The sequence below is a fragment of the Orycteropus afer genome, unplaced genomic scaffold, assembly GCF_000298275.1.
Source record: "Orycteropus afer afer isolate SDZICR_OR568_19922 unplaced genomic scaffold, OryAfe1.0 scaffold00094, whole genome shotgun sequence".
NCBI classification, from domain to species: domain Eukaryota; kingdom Metazoa; phylum Chordata; class Mammalia; order Tubulidentata; family Orycteropodidae; genus Orycteropus; species Orycteropus afer.
Genome location: NW_006921681.1, coordinates 9,680,663 through 9,694,135, shown reverse-complemented (window position 1 = coordinate 9,694,135; position 13,473 = coordinate 9,680,663). Strand labels below are relative to the sequence as shown.

Here is a 13,473-nt window from a genome sequence, read left to right as displayed (position 1 = left end):
AATTAAAAAAAAAAAAAAAAAAATTATGAGAGAGAAGGGAGGGAGGGAAAAAGGAAGGGCTCCCATTCTAGAACCAAATTGTTTTGCATTTATTTAAGAAGAGTACAAAGAGAAGAGAAAGTATTCACTTTAATCTCCCTTGTCCTCCCTCCCTCCTTTTTTTCTTGTATTTTCTAGCACTACCGAAAAACATGTGACATTAAAGTCCTTTATTATCTTCAAAATTGGTTCATTATGCTCTCTATAAGTTCTTCCCTAACGACGTATCAAAGAACTCTGAAAATTCAGATTCAATTGGGCTGCCTAAAAAAAAAAAGACTGAAACGAGTTTCCAAGAATCTCAAATATTTTGCCATGCAGTTTTTCTAAGACTTTGGAGCAGAAAAGTTTCATTTTCCTTTTTCCTTCAGGGGCTTCTGCTACACAAAACCCAATTGTACCTGACAGTTCATTAATCAATCACCAAGATTTTCCATTCAAAGCTTGTATTGTAGTGGCTTAGAAAGCAGATGAATTGCAACTCACACTATACCAGCATGCAAATCCTTCCTCACAAGTGGAGATTTCTTTACATGAGGAAAACAAGTGGTCAAAAAGTGAAATCTCTACATGTTTTACTCATCTTTATCTGACTAAATAAATATGCTGCTCAGAACAAAAATAAGTTTTATTCAACCTCTGAGTAATACCACTGGAAAGAACAGGGCACAAAGAAGTTCAGTTGCAAAGGGAAAGGAAATGATGACTAGCACCAGCTAGCCCTGACCAAATACTCTAATATGGTAAGAAGAGGAGTATTTGCTGAGATCAATGAATTGAGAGCATTTAATAGAAATAATCATCTTTCTCATTTCCCCTTCTGTCCCTACAATGTGTAGCTTAAAAGGAGACAGCAAATTTTTGCTTAATACTGTATAATGTAATTTACAGGCTACAAAGGCCATTTGACACAAATAATCTCTTCATGAGATTGATTACAACACACCCTAAAGTACCAGTTTTAGAGATTCACTCCTCATGATCACACATTGTTCTCCAGATCTGGGCTTTCAGGACTGGAAGGATTAAACATAAAATCCTTTATAAACAAGCTTTCATTACCATGAAGCCCTAGCTCTTTCTAGGGATAAGCAGTCCACAGAAGATCATTTCCTCACCTTCACAAACTTGTGGAAGACTAGTCCTACAAAACTAGAGCAATAACAAGAGGACTAGAATAGTCCCCTGGAACTTCTTGAAAATGGGAGAATGTAAGAGAAAAAGGTAAAGACCCTCTGCATATTTACAGTCTAAGATTAAAGGACTAAATTTACACATTAGAATAACCTGGCAGGTATGAAGAGAAAATGGAAATGAATGGAGGCCAAGGGTGCTCCGATTCCATGAATTAGTTCCCCTAGTCAAAGTTTAAGAGGTAAAGTTTTCTTCCAGATGTTTTTCTCTTGAGTCAAACACGTAGTATCTTGAACAATACATAGACTCCTTACCTCGATGCCAAACAAACTTCCAGAAAAGGGTCGATCAATAAATCGGGGCTTATAGGTGAGCACTGTGGTGCCTTTCAGAATAATGGCATTGGTATCGAAGCAGGACACATCTTCAACCACCACAAACTCCGTGCCTGGAAAGGACAGTAGCATCACTCAAGCTGAAGCTGGGAAGTTGGAAAACTCCAGGCTGCTGCAAACTGAACAGCACAGTTCCACCAGGGGAGAACACTAACCAGTAAGCTCTGTTCCCTAGGGTATCTGCCAAGATACCAAGGAAGTCAAACTGGAATGAACTGGTTCAAAGCCTGTAATCCCCACTTACTGATTTTCTAAACTCAGATTTTTACATACAGGTTGTCGTTAGGTGTTGGCAAGTTGGTTTTGATTCATAGCAATGCTGTGTAACAGAACAGAACACTGCCTAGTGCTTTACTTTTGCTTTATTATCAGCCTGAAAAAATTCTCTGTATCTGGCCAGGCACAGCTGAGCCAACAGAGCATACACAGACAGGCAAGATTTGGGATCTAGTTTCTCACTTCAGAATATGTTTTTAAGCAAGGTCTCCTAGAAGGCCTAACAGATAGAATCAGAAAAAAATCATCCCTTTTCCAATGGATGATCTGCTTTCAAATCACAGGAAATAGATTCAGATGCTAACATTGGTCAGGCAACATAAGGTACTATGTCATCTATGTAGTTGTTCAAGTTGTTCATTAAGAATATATAAATATATATATAAGTGAATGCAGAGATTTATGAAACCATTAGATGTAGACAGTTTCTGCTTGTTTGTACATGGCAAGTTTACTCTGATTTACACTGTGTGTTTTCATCAAAAACTGTGTACATATCAAATTTTTGAAACAAAATCTGATTAAAATGCATTGTGCTATTTAGCTTCTTCAAAACCACACATAAACCATACTCACTGCCATCGAGTCAACTGGAATCATAGCAACCCCTCCTTGGGTTACCAAGGCAGAATGTACAGAAGTAGATTGCCCAATCTTCCTTCTGAGTAGTGGCTGATGGGTTTGAACCGCCAGCCTTGTGGTTAGCAGACAAATGCCTTATACACTACACCACCAGAGCTCCTTAGAGAGAGTGTATTTATAAAAATAAATACACAAATACATACAGATGTGCTAGAAGAGTTCCCTACTTAACAAAAACCATAGTAAACCCATTTGTAAAAGAAAATCCAGGCAGTTCCCAGGTTACGAACATCCATCTTGACTCGGGTACAACCTGTAGTTAGGAACCAACCCCCATAAAGCCTATTATTTGAGGAACATAAAATGGTTCATAATAACAAACGGCCCCTACTTTGTTAATTGCATCAAAATATTATTACTATTATTATTATCATATTACTATGTTAAAGATGTTTTAGTGTGCCTGAAAGTATTTCTTTAATGTTTTTCATGCATAAAAAAATACCTATATACTAACACAAATATTTCACTAACTGATGTTAGATACAAATGTACTGTACCTAACCTCTCTGACTTACATACATATTCATAATCTGGGAACTGTGTATATTGTTTTTATAAAGTAACAATCCCCCAGGACTTTCTACCCCATTGAAAATTTACATTTCCACTCCAGATATACTGAATCAGAATCTGTATTTTAACAAGATCTTATGTGCATATAAGAATCACATGAGGATCTTGTGAAAATGCAGATTGTGATTCAGTATATCTGGGGTGGAAAAGCAAATTCTCAGCGGGAAGTCAAACTGGAATGAACTGGTTCAAAGCCTGCAATTCCCACTTACTGATCTTCTAAACTTAGATTTTCACATACAGGTTGTTCGTAGGTGTCGGCAAGTTGGTTTTGATTCATAGCAACCCTGTGTAACAGAACAAAACACTGCCCAGTCATTTGCCATCCCACAATCCGTGCTATGCTTGAGCCCATCGTTGCAGCCACTATGTCAGTCCATCTTGTTAAGGGTCTTTCCCTTTTTCCTGACCCTCCACTACATCAAGCACGATATCTTACTCTACGGACTGGTCCCTCCTGATAACATGACCAAAGTATATAAGAGATGAAGTCTGGTCATTCTTGCTTCTAAGGAGCATTCTGGCTCTACTTCCTCTAAGAGTTATTCATTCTTTTGGCAGTCCATGGTATATTCAATATTCTTCACCAATACCATAATTCAAATATATCAATTCTACTTCAGTCTTTCTTAATCATTCTCCAGTTTTCAGATGAATACAAGGCTACTAAAAAGACTATGGCTTCAGTCAGGCACACTTTAGTCTTCAAAGTAAAATCTTTGCTCCTTAACATTTTAAAAAGGTCTTCTGCAGCAGATTTGCCCAATGCAATATGTCATTTGATTTCTTGACTGCTGCTTCTACGGGTGTTGACTATGGATCTAAGTAAAATGAAATCCTTGATAACTTCAATGTTTTCTCCATTTATCATGATGCTCCTTCTTGGTCCAGTTGTAAGGATTTTTGTTTTCTTTATCCTGAGGTATAATCCATACTGAAGACTGTACTCTTTGATCTCCATCAACAAATGCTTCAGGTTGTCTTAACTTTCAGCAAGCCAAGTTATGTAACCTCCATATTACAGGCTGTTAGTCTTCCTCTAATCCTGATGCTGTGTTCTTCTCCATGGTCCAGCTTCTCAGATTATTTGCTCACTATACAACTAAACAAGTATGGTGAAAGGATACAGCCCTGGGGCACACCTCTCCTGATTTTAAACCATGCAGTATCCCCTTGTTCTGTTTGAACAACTGTCTCTTGGTCCTCATGAGCACAATTCAGTGCTCTGGAATTCCCATTCTTCTCAAGGCTATCCATAATTTTTAATGATCCACATATTTGAATGCCTTTGCATAGTCAATAAAACACAGGTAAACGTCTTTCTGGTTAATCTTTGTTTCAGCAAGATCCATGTGGCATCAACAATGATATCCTCATTCTATATCCTCTTCTGAATCAGGCTTGAATTTCTGTAAGTTCCTTGTGTATGTACTGATACAACCATTTTTTATTATAGCCAGCAACATTTTACTTGCATGTGATATCAGTGAAGTTGTTTGATAATTTCCACATTCTGTTGGATCATCTTTCTTTGGAATGGGCACAGATAATGGATCTCTTCCCCTGAGTTGGCCAGGTACTTGTCTTCCAAATTTCTTGGCATAAGTGAGTGAGTACTTACAGTGTTGGATACATTTGTTGAAACATCTCAATGGGTATTCCATCAACTCCTGGAGTCTTGTTTTTCACCAATTCCTTCAGTGCATCTTGGACTTACTTCTTCCTTCAATACCATTAGATCTTCATCATATGGTACCTAAAGAAATGATTGAACATTGACCAATTCTTTTTGGTACAGTGACTCTGTGTATTCCTTTCATCTTCTTTTGATGCTTCCTGCATTGTTCAGTATTTTGCCCATAGAATCCTTCAATAGTGCAACTCTACACCTGAATTTTTTCTTGCGTTTTTTCAGCTTGAGAAATGCCAAAGCATGTTCTTCACTTTTGATGTTTTAACTCCAGGTCTTTTCACATTTCATTATAAATTTTACTTTGTCTTCCCAAGCCATCCTTTGAAATCTTGTGCTCAGCTCTTTTACTCCATTATTTCTTCTATTCGTTTTAGCTACTTCACATTCAAGAGAAATTTCAGAGTCTCTTCTGACATCCATTTTAGTCTTTTCTTTCTTTCCTGTCTTTTAAATGACCTTTTGCTTTCTTCATGCATAATGTCCTTGATGTCATCCCACAACTCATCTGTTCTTAATTCCTCTGGTCTTTGGTCACTGGTACTCAGTGCACTAAATCCATTCTTCAGAAGGTCTCTAAATTCAGGTGTGATACACTCAAGGTCGTATTTTGGCTCTCATGGATTTCTCTTAATTTTCTTCAGTTTCAACTTAAACTTGCATCTGAGCAATTGATGGTCTGTTCTACAGTTGGCCCCTGGCCTTGTTCTGACTAATGATATTGAGCATCTCCATCATCTCTTTCACAGACATAGTTCATTTGATTCTTGTGTATTCCATCTGACATGGAATGGTACACATGTATATACACATGTATAGTCACTGTTTACATTGTTGAAAAAAGGTATTTGCAATGAATAAGTCATTGGCTATGGAAAATTCTATCATACGCTCTCTGGCATCATTTCTATCACCAAGGCTATATTTACCAACTACCAATGCTTCATTTCCAACATTTATATTCCAATTACCAGTAATTGGCAATACATCTTGATTGCATGTTTGGTCAACTTCAGACTACAGAAGTTGGTAAACATCTTCAATTTCTTCATCTTTGACTTTAGTGGTTTGCATGTGAATTTAAATAATAGTAGTATTAATTGGTCTTCCTTATAAGCATAGGGATATTATACTAACACTGACAGTGTTGTATGTCAGGATAGATCCTGAAATGTTCTTTTTGACAATGAATGTGACTTCATTCCTCTTTGTCATTCCTAGCATACTAGACCATATTATTGTCCAATTCAAAATAGCCAATACCAGTTCATCTCAGCTCACTAATGCCTCCTAGGATATCGATCTTTGTGCATTCCATTTCCTTTTTGACAACTTCCAATTTTCCTAGATTCATATTTGGTACATTCCATTTTCTGATTATTAATGGGTGTTTGCAGCTGTTTCTTCTCATTTTGAGTCATGCCACATCAGCAAATGAAGGTCCTGAACCATTTATTCTTTCCATGTCATTAAGGTTGACTTTACTTTTAGGAGGCAGCTCTTCCTTAGTTGTATTTTAGTGTCCTCCAATCTAAGGGGCTCATCTTCCAGCACTGTATCAGACAATGTTTCCCTGCTATTCATAAGGTTTTTAGTGGCCCATTTTTTCAGAAGTGGGCCACCACATCAATTTGTCAGACTGTGGTGACTTGTGTGTTGCTGTGATGTTGAAAGCCATGCTACCAGGATCTGAAACACCAGCAGGGTCACCCATAGTGGGCAGGTTTCAATAGACCTTCCGGACTAAGATAGACTAGGAAGGAAATGGTGGTCCACATAATGGCAATCCCTGGATTACAAACAAGTTCTTTTCCTAATTCTGTCTTGAGGTCAAATTTGTATGTAAATTGAAATAGTCAGATACAATTTGTATCTAATGTCAGTTAGTCAAATGTTTGTTTTAGTATAGAATTTACCTTTCTATGCATAAAAAACATTAAAAAAAACACTTCCAGATATACTAAAATATATTTAGCATAATAATACAGTGATAATAATAATGTTTTAATGTGCATCACAAAATAGAACCTATTGGTTATTGCAAACTACTGCATGTACATCAAATTTTTAATTCATACTGTGGCTTTACAGGGGTTAGTTCATATCTACATGGTGTATGTAAGTCAGACATTCATAATCCAGGGGCTGTCTGTACCAAATTTGCCTAAATTCAATAAGACACATCTGTTTGGGCTCTAAAAATGAAACAGAAAATTGAAGCCATTTAACACTGGGGAAAAAAGCCACTGCCCAGGTGCCCAGGTGGGTGCCTAAGAGTGAAGTAGGATGGTAGAGGAGGACAAGTGACTTCTACAGTCTTCAATGTGGGTCAGGCAGTTCACATCTGAAAAGGGAGATCAAGAACTTTGATACTTGTTCTGTAAGAGGTGCAAATATGTAAGTACTTATGTCAAAAAAAAAAAAAAGAAGTTATTCTGCAAGATACATATTGAACCTAACATCAAAATTAAGAATTAATGAATCACACCTATATATAAAATCACCTGTTACATTGACCTTGACCTCCAGGTGCCTTTCAGTGGGCACAGGAAGGGAAGACCGTTTGGTAACTACCCCACTCTTCACAGTTTTGGGAACTACAACAGATTCACTGCCGGAGTTCCGGTGGTAAAAAGGAGCAACGTTATCTTGTTTCTTAACGTCACTAGGAGTGTGGAGAAAATCATGGACTAACAGTAGCCAGTCAAATATGAGAAACACACGCAGATTGTTGAGAACTACTGTGAAACAGGAGGAATCCTTGGTAGATCTACAAGAAAAAAGATAGGGAAAAAAGAACATTAATAAACATTCCTATAATTGATAAATTATTAGGTTTGGGCAGGTTTTTCTAGTATTTTCTAAACTGGCAATATTGAGTATCAATAAAGTTAGAACACTGGCTTAATTATACATTCATTGCACGTTTCTCAAAAGTTAATCGCATTTTTAAACAAGAAGAAATGTGCATAGGAAAGCAGCATAGTGTTGTTGTTGTTGTTGTTTGCCGTCGAGTCGGCCCCGACTCATAGCGACCCCTCCTTGGGTTTCCGAGGCAGTATCACTGCGGAAGTAGGATTGCCCAACCTTCCTTCTGAGGAGTGGCTGGTGGGTTTGAACCGCCAGCCTTCTGGTTAGCAGTCAAGTGCTTTTAGCCACTATGCTACAACGAGGGGTGATTTTGCCCCCTAGGAGACATCTGGCAATGTCTACAGACATTTTCACTGTTACAAGTGGGGAAGTTGCTATTGGCATCTAGTCAGCAGAGGCCAGGTATGATGCTAAACATCATACAAAGCATGGGACAGCCCACACAATGAAGAATTATCTGACCCAATACATCAACAATGCAGAGGTTGAAGAACCCTAGTGTAGTGAATACAGCAGAGGCTTTGAAGTCAGAGACCCAGGCTTAAATTCTGTTACTAACAAGTTGTGTTACCTTGGATAAGTCACCTACTTTCTCTGTTTCCTCACTTATAAAATGAGAAATACTATAAGAGATAAAGCACCAGACACATAGTAGGTATCAGTTTCCTTCCCTACAGCTACTTCAAGAAGACTAATGAGATACTCTTTCTTAGAATCTAGAATCACTTCTTTATAAACCCCAAGCTTATATACAATAGACAGTGTGTCTCTAGCTGAAACCAACCTGACAGCTCAGATCTTTTAGCCTGAGAAGGAAGATAAATAAACAAGATGACAGCTACCACAGGTATATCTCCTAGCACTCTGGAGGTGGCAAGACAGGGGCAGGGACAAAAGGGTGGATACTAGTACCCAATAATCCACATTCTGTATTTGAGGTGATGGCCCAAGGAGGAATCTCAGGCTTTTCCTCAACCCCCAGTACGGTAAGAGGCTTAGACAGGACCTATGAGTAAGTAGAGCTGGGTAGGACAGGATAGGAAATAGGGTTAAGGATATCTCATTAGGGTATTCAAGGTTGAACTTGATTCTATAGCCCAGAAGAGGATTCTAGAGCTCTACCTACTACATGTACCTGGTTCCCTGCCCTAAAGGGAGCTTCTATTCAGGAAAAGCGGATTTGGAGACACCGCTAAGGCTGATTTTTCTCGTCCTTCATTTCTCCAAAACCTGGCTCAATGCCTCCAGAGAAAGGACACAATGATGCACGTCTCTCTCCACACAGACCCAGTGTTTTCCACAAAAACACTTTCCCTTTAGTAATAGAGAAAAAATGTTGCCCTCAGTAAAAATTTTCCACCCCATTTTGAACATAGATTGTCAGAGCTAGACACTCACTGGAAAGTCAAAGTATGTCTGATCCCTTTTCTGGAAAGTATTTCAAGCCTTTAAACACTGTGAAGTGATTTATATTTGACACAGAAAATCTCAACAGAAAAGCAATTCTTCTTGAGACACAGAAAGCATTCAAAAGTTCCAATCAAGACAGCAATTTAACCCTCTCACTAACAATAGTATTTCTGTTAGCAAAAAGCAAGGTAAGGCTTTTGTCACCACATCCAAGAAGTTATATATCAAAGTGGGATACTCAGTCCAGAATAACATTTCAAGGCTCCACATCCTCTTATAATTTAAAAATGTGACAGGTAGAATAACTAGCTGGTAGTTTGTGAAATCATATCAATAAGAATAATAAAGCAAATCCAGAAAGGAATTGTTTCTGCAGGTGGACCAAATATGTGCAAACCTCTTATTCAACTAAACATCATCTTCAAAGAAAGGAAAAGCAAATCACAATCAACTTATCTGACAGCAATCAGCCCAAAAACTAGAAGCTTGGTGGGCCTGAGGTTATGGGTTGTGAAGTCAGAGATCTAGGTTTGAACTCAGATACTTCACTTACTAGTTGCATAACCTTGGAAGAGTTCCTTAACTCCTTCAAGCTTCTACTTTTGCACCTATAAAATGGGGAAAAAGTCACCCAATTTGCAGCCTTATTGTGAGGGTTGAATTAACAGTAGGCAAAATGCCTGGCTCACTGTAGGGCTCAATAAGACACAACTAGCATTCTTATTACTGAACTTTTTAAAAGTTCGTGCAAGAGTTTAAATGTCTGCTTTGCTAGACTTTCTAAGGGTACAGGGAGAGACTATGACCTCTCTCTAAAAAAATTTGAACCCTAAGGAATTCGTTGAAAGCTCATAGAAATGTCATGCATATATAAATACAAGAATAGTCTTAATGATTTTTTTTTTCTTTTTTTGCATAACTACTAAGGTTCTCCCCAGCCTTTCTACTCACTGGTTTACATTTACACATCTGATGACATTAAACATTAATTAAATTAAACTCACATTAGTTCCAAAGGTCTGCTTCTGGACTTTCATTGAAGGAAATATTTAGATGAGATATAATTTTTAGTTTTCAGATCTGTGTTCCTTAATCATCAAACCTCTCAGTAGTATATTATAAAATAACACAAACTACTTCAGGAATAATAACAGCTACCATGTCTGCTACTATGTCAAGCAATATGCCAGTTCTAGCTCATTTAATTATTATATCAACCCTATGAAATGGATACAGTTATTTCTTTCTATTTTACAGAAGAGAAAATTGCTCCTCAAAGAGATTGCTTATTTTTATGCAAATAACTTATGCATTACACATTTTGCCAACTGTGTACCTCCCACCCTGTGCATTATTTTTACAAGCATTATACGCGTGGGTGCATTATGTGTGGAAAAAAACAATAAACAACTTGTCCCAGGACACGTGGCTGGGAAGTGATCGATCAAGGTTTTAAGCCCTGTTCTGATTCCAAAACATATGCTCTTTCCACATACAACAGTGATTCTCATAATGCCAGGAAGAAAAGTATAATCCAGTGCAAAAAGGCTAAAGCTCTTGATACATAGAGAAGTGAGTCAGCAAGGCTTAATGGTAAATAAGTAATGTAAATCTAAACCACCCTTCTTTCCATTATTTATATAGACCAAATGTTTCTTGTTTTGTTTTGTTTTCATTTTTCCTTCTTTCTTAACCAGAATAATTTCTCCCTTCTCTAAGTTGCTCTCTATATTAAAATAGTTCACAACTACAGGGAGGAGGAGGTTTATTTTAAGGACTTGACTCAATTGTGAACTGTTTTGTTTTTTTAGGGCAACAGAGACCTCTTTTGGCCAATAAAAGAAACTGCAAGGTTACAAGAATACTATGTCCATGGCATTGGGTGTGTGTGTGTGGGGGGGGGGGGGTATATAGTACATTAAACTCTTAAATCATTATCTAATTTCTTTTTTAGTGATTTCTCAAACACTTCAATATTCTTTAGCCAACATAGACTTGGTGTGCTGTCCACAAAAAGAAATATCTTGACAAAGAAAAGCCAAGTCCCAGGGGCTGGATCCTAATACCTGAAATGCAGTTCAATCTGAATGGACCCTTGGGTAGTGCTGCTGTTCTTGGACGGCTGAAAGATACAGTTGAACACGTTTGTCACGCCAGGGCTGGTCTTCTGCCCAGCATAGCGGGTGTCAAAAGCCATCATGGAATGGGAAACCAAGTTAATGGACTTGGTTTGGTTGGAAAAACTCTCATAGAGTAATTTACATTTCTTGAAATCAAATCTAAGAAGGAGAAGAAAGTAGTTAAGATGTTCAACATAACGCTTCCATTTTATAAAATCATGTGCATTCAAGATAAGGACACAACAAAATCATAACTATATCAACATACTGAAGAGAAGAACAGCTTCTTTCAGAGATCTTTTGCTAATTTTTTTATCAGACCAATTAAAATAGATTCAGTGTTATTTGGCCCTGGTTTCCTTCTTTGCCATTAACAGAGATAATCCTGTCCACAGGAACTTCATGAAGAACAATATTGCATTCATTCCCATTCCCCACCATAAGTTTAAGGCAGTCATATATCTGTAATAATCCCCAAACCCTTTCTCTCGCTGTCGTGGAATCTGATCTGACTCATAATAACCCCTCCTTGGGTTTCCAAGACAGTATCACTACAGAAGTAGATCACCCAATCTTCCTTCTAAGGAGTGGCTGGTGGATTTGAACCACCAGCCTTTAGCAGTCAAATGCCTTAGACACTAGGCTACCAGAACTCCTTTCTAGTCCCTCTGGAATCTAAAATAGAATTGCTTATTTAACTTATCAAGGGTCCCCTTAGATAAAGAAATTAATTTCCTTTCTTACCATGCCCTCATACTCTAGTCTTTTCTCTACCAGCAACTAGCCTTCCTGGAAGATTCAGTTTCCAGTCTGCCTGGAATTTTTAATTAAGACCACCACCACAGCTTACCGCAAACATCCAGAATAAATGATGCTCTTCATATAAAGAAATAAAACAACCAATCTACCAAGAGGAAATTCAATTGGAACTCCTTTTTGTAATAGTAGGAAAAGTGGCAGTGAGCAATTCATACTTAGTACAATCATGACAAGGCATACAGAATTATGAACCTTTCCCTGTGCTGACAAAAACTGAAGGTATAGCCAATCATCAGGAAAAAAGTGCTAGATCACCAATATATCTGGGACCCCAGCTTCAATGTACCAAACTCTCATCAACTGAGTTAGATACAGACTATGATCGACCTTTAAGAGGAAGACAAAATAGAATAGCGTGGCTCAGTGGGGAAGACACTAGCCTTGAAATCCTGTTTTCAAGTATTAGGCCTACCACTTTTCCAGCCACATGACTTCATTATGCCAGTCAAAAATTTGATCTGGAAAAGAGAGACCTAGCTATCTCAAAGAGTTGTTAAAGATCAAAATGAAAAATAAGCTTAGTATGTATAAAAACACACTGCACTCTTTGAAGTTCTATACCAGTAATTACAAATTCATGTCAACACTGATAAATAAGTAAATTCTTAGGTAAGCACATCGCCTATTTAAACAGAACAGGTGCTACTCAGCTTCCGGATGCTTCTAAGTGAGAATATGGGTCCGGTACTGCCAAAGCTTCCTATTTTTCAAAAGAAGTTGATATCCAGACTTTTTAAGTGAAATCCTCAAACTTTTATGTGTTGATTTCTAAGGTGGTCATGAGTGCTGCTCACCAAATAATTCTGGGTGTCTATGTACACAGTAGAGGGAGCTCTGGAGGCATAGTGCCTAAGGCACTTGACTGCTAACCAGAAGGCTGGCGGTTCAAACCCAATAGTCACTCCTCGGAAGGAAGGTTGAGCAATCTACTTCTATAGAAATACCACCTTGGAAACCCAAGAAGGGGTCGCTATGAGTCAGGGCCAACTCCACAGCAGTGAGCTTGGATTTTGGGAGGTTTTTTGGATGTACACGATCAGATTGTACTTCCTGGCCCCTCTGGAGATGTGTAGAACCATGTGACTAGCTTCTGGCCAATGAGATGTGACAGAGCACTTTGATTGTCATTCAAGAAACCTCCCCCCACCACTACTCTCCCATCTAAGAGCTCTTATTTAACTCTCTAGCTCATCACCATGCTGGTTCCTGTCAGCCTGAGAGACCAAAATGAGCAGAACACCTCAGAGACCTAGAAGGGAGATGTACTTTGAAGGAGGAATACATCTCTATTGTTTTAAGCCACTGGTAAGCACTTGGCTGCTACCCAAAAAGTTGGCAGTTCGACTCACCAGCCACTCCATGGGAGAAAGATGAGATAGTCTCCTTCCTTAAAGGTTACAGCCTTAGAAAGCCTATGAGGCAATTCTACTCTGTCCTACAGGGTCACTATGCTTCGGAATCAACTTGACGCCAATGATTTTTTTTTTTTTTTTTTTTTAGG

The 13,473-nt window shown here is 38.2% G+C and overlaps 1 protein-coding gene across 1 annotated transcript in view; it reads right to left on the bottom strand.

Moving 5' to 3' along the window:
- VPS13D (vacuolar protein sorting 13 homolog D) overlaps nucleotides 1-13,473 on the bottom strand; it is a 435,877-nt gene that overhangs the window by 283,946 nt on the left and 138,458 nt on the right. The window contains exons 29-31 of the mRNA XM_007942672.2: nucleotides 11,100-11,312; nucleotides 7,257-7,522; nucleotides 1,488-1,621 (exon numbers count right to left, since the gene is read on the bottom strand). Coding sequence (XP_007940863.1) covers nucleotides 1,488-1,621; nucleotides 7,257-7,522; nucleotides 11,100-11,312 — 613 coding nt within the window. The remainder of the gene's footprint in view (nucleotides 1-1,487; nucleotides 1,622-7,256; nucleotides 7,523-11,099; nucleotides 11,313-13,473) is intronic.